The sequence below is a fragment of the Trichosurus vulpecula genome, chromosome 1 (assembly GCF_011100635.1).
Source record: "Trichosurus vulpecula isolate mTriVul1 chromosome 1, mTriVul1.pri, whole genome shotgun sequence".
Classification (NCBI taxonomy): domain Eukaryota; kingdom Metazoa; phylum Chordata; class Mammalia; order Diprotodontia; family Phalangeridae; genus Trichosurus; species Trichosurus vulpecula.
In genome coordinates, this window is record NC_050573.1 from 491,489,044 (window position 1) to 491,490,282 (window position 1,239).

The window sequence follows — 1,239 nt, forward strand, 5'->3', positions numbered from 1 at the left end:
TTACAACTCTGCCAAATGGTAAATTTAGTTACCATTCTACAAATATTCCAAAGGAAGGATTTCAATGACATCTTCTAAAAGAAAGCAGAAAGTGAAAGGAAATGCCATGCTAAGAAATGAAAATGACTCTCAGCACTATTTAAGAGAGAGTGACTTAGAGGCCAGATAATCCAAAAAGCTGAGACAAAGGCTCACTGATCTCCCAGCTCAGCCAAAGCCAAAGTATCTTCAGTGTCACCATGACCTCCTGGACCTTGTTGCCAGTTGCCCTGATGCTGCTCTGCTCCAGCACCCTCTGCTCCCTGGGCTGTGACCTGACTCAGGGCCTGCAAGAAGACTTCTCACTTCTGCACCAAATGAGCACATTTTCCCTGGGGCCATGTTGGAAGGACAGGACCAACTTCAACTTCCCAAAGGAAGTCATGGAAGGCAGCCAACTCCAGAGGGAAAATGGTACAGTCATTGTTCATGAGATGCTCCAGCAGATCTTCACCATCTTCAGCCAGAATGTGCTTCCTGCTGCCTGGAATCAGACTCAGCTCATGCAACTGCTCAGTGCACTGGATCAGCAGCTGGAACAGCTAGAGAGGTGTCTTGGGCAGGATGTGGAGTGGGAAGAGTCTTCCTTGGGAAGTGAGAACCCCAGGCTGGCCCTGAAGAGCTACTTCCAAGGGATAAGCCAGTACCTACAAGCTAAAGAATACAGCCACTGTGCCTGGGAAATCGTGAGAATAGAGATCAGGAGGTTCTTTCTGTTCATGAGCAAGCTCACAAGAAAACTCAGAGACTGAGGATGAAGAAATGGACTCTCAGTAGACTTGAGCTCCTTGACCAATTTCCTCTTCCCTGAAACCCAGCATTTAACAGTTAAAAAGGACTGTCATTTCTGCAACAAATGGAAACCATCTGAATTCACTGGTTGTTTTTATCTTTTTTCTTGGTGAAATAATAGGCCTTAAGTGATTTTCCCAGTGTCATGGAGCTAATAAGTGTCAAGTGTTTGAGGCTGGATTTGAACTCAGGTCCTCCTGACTGCAGCGCTGGTGTTCTATCCATTGCACCACTCATTGGATTGTTTTTAAAATAACATAAGTTGTAATTTGTATAAATGTAAGGCCTAAGAACACAGAGAAGTTTCACCTCTGCTCAGTAGCTGAACAGTTGTAATGTTTTATAATTGATATTGATATTTATTATATTATATTTATTTAATATTTATAATTGATATCTATTTATGCT

General features: G+C 42.9%; 1 protein-coding gene across 1 annotated transcript; it reads left to right on the forward strand.

Moving 5' to 3' along the window:
• Window positions 1-239: 239 nt before the first annotated feature.
• LOC118833550 (interferon tau-2-like) lies at window positions 240-791 on the forward strand. Its single transcript, XM_036740914.1, has one exon. It carries the CDS (start codon window positions 240-242, stop codon window positions 789-791), a length of 552 nt encoding a protein of 183 aa, XP_036596809.1.
• Window positions 792-1,239: the final 448 nt, after the last annotated feature.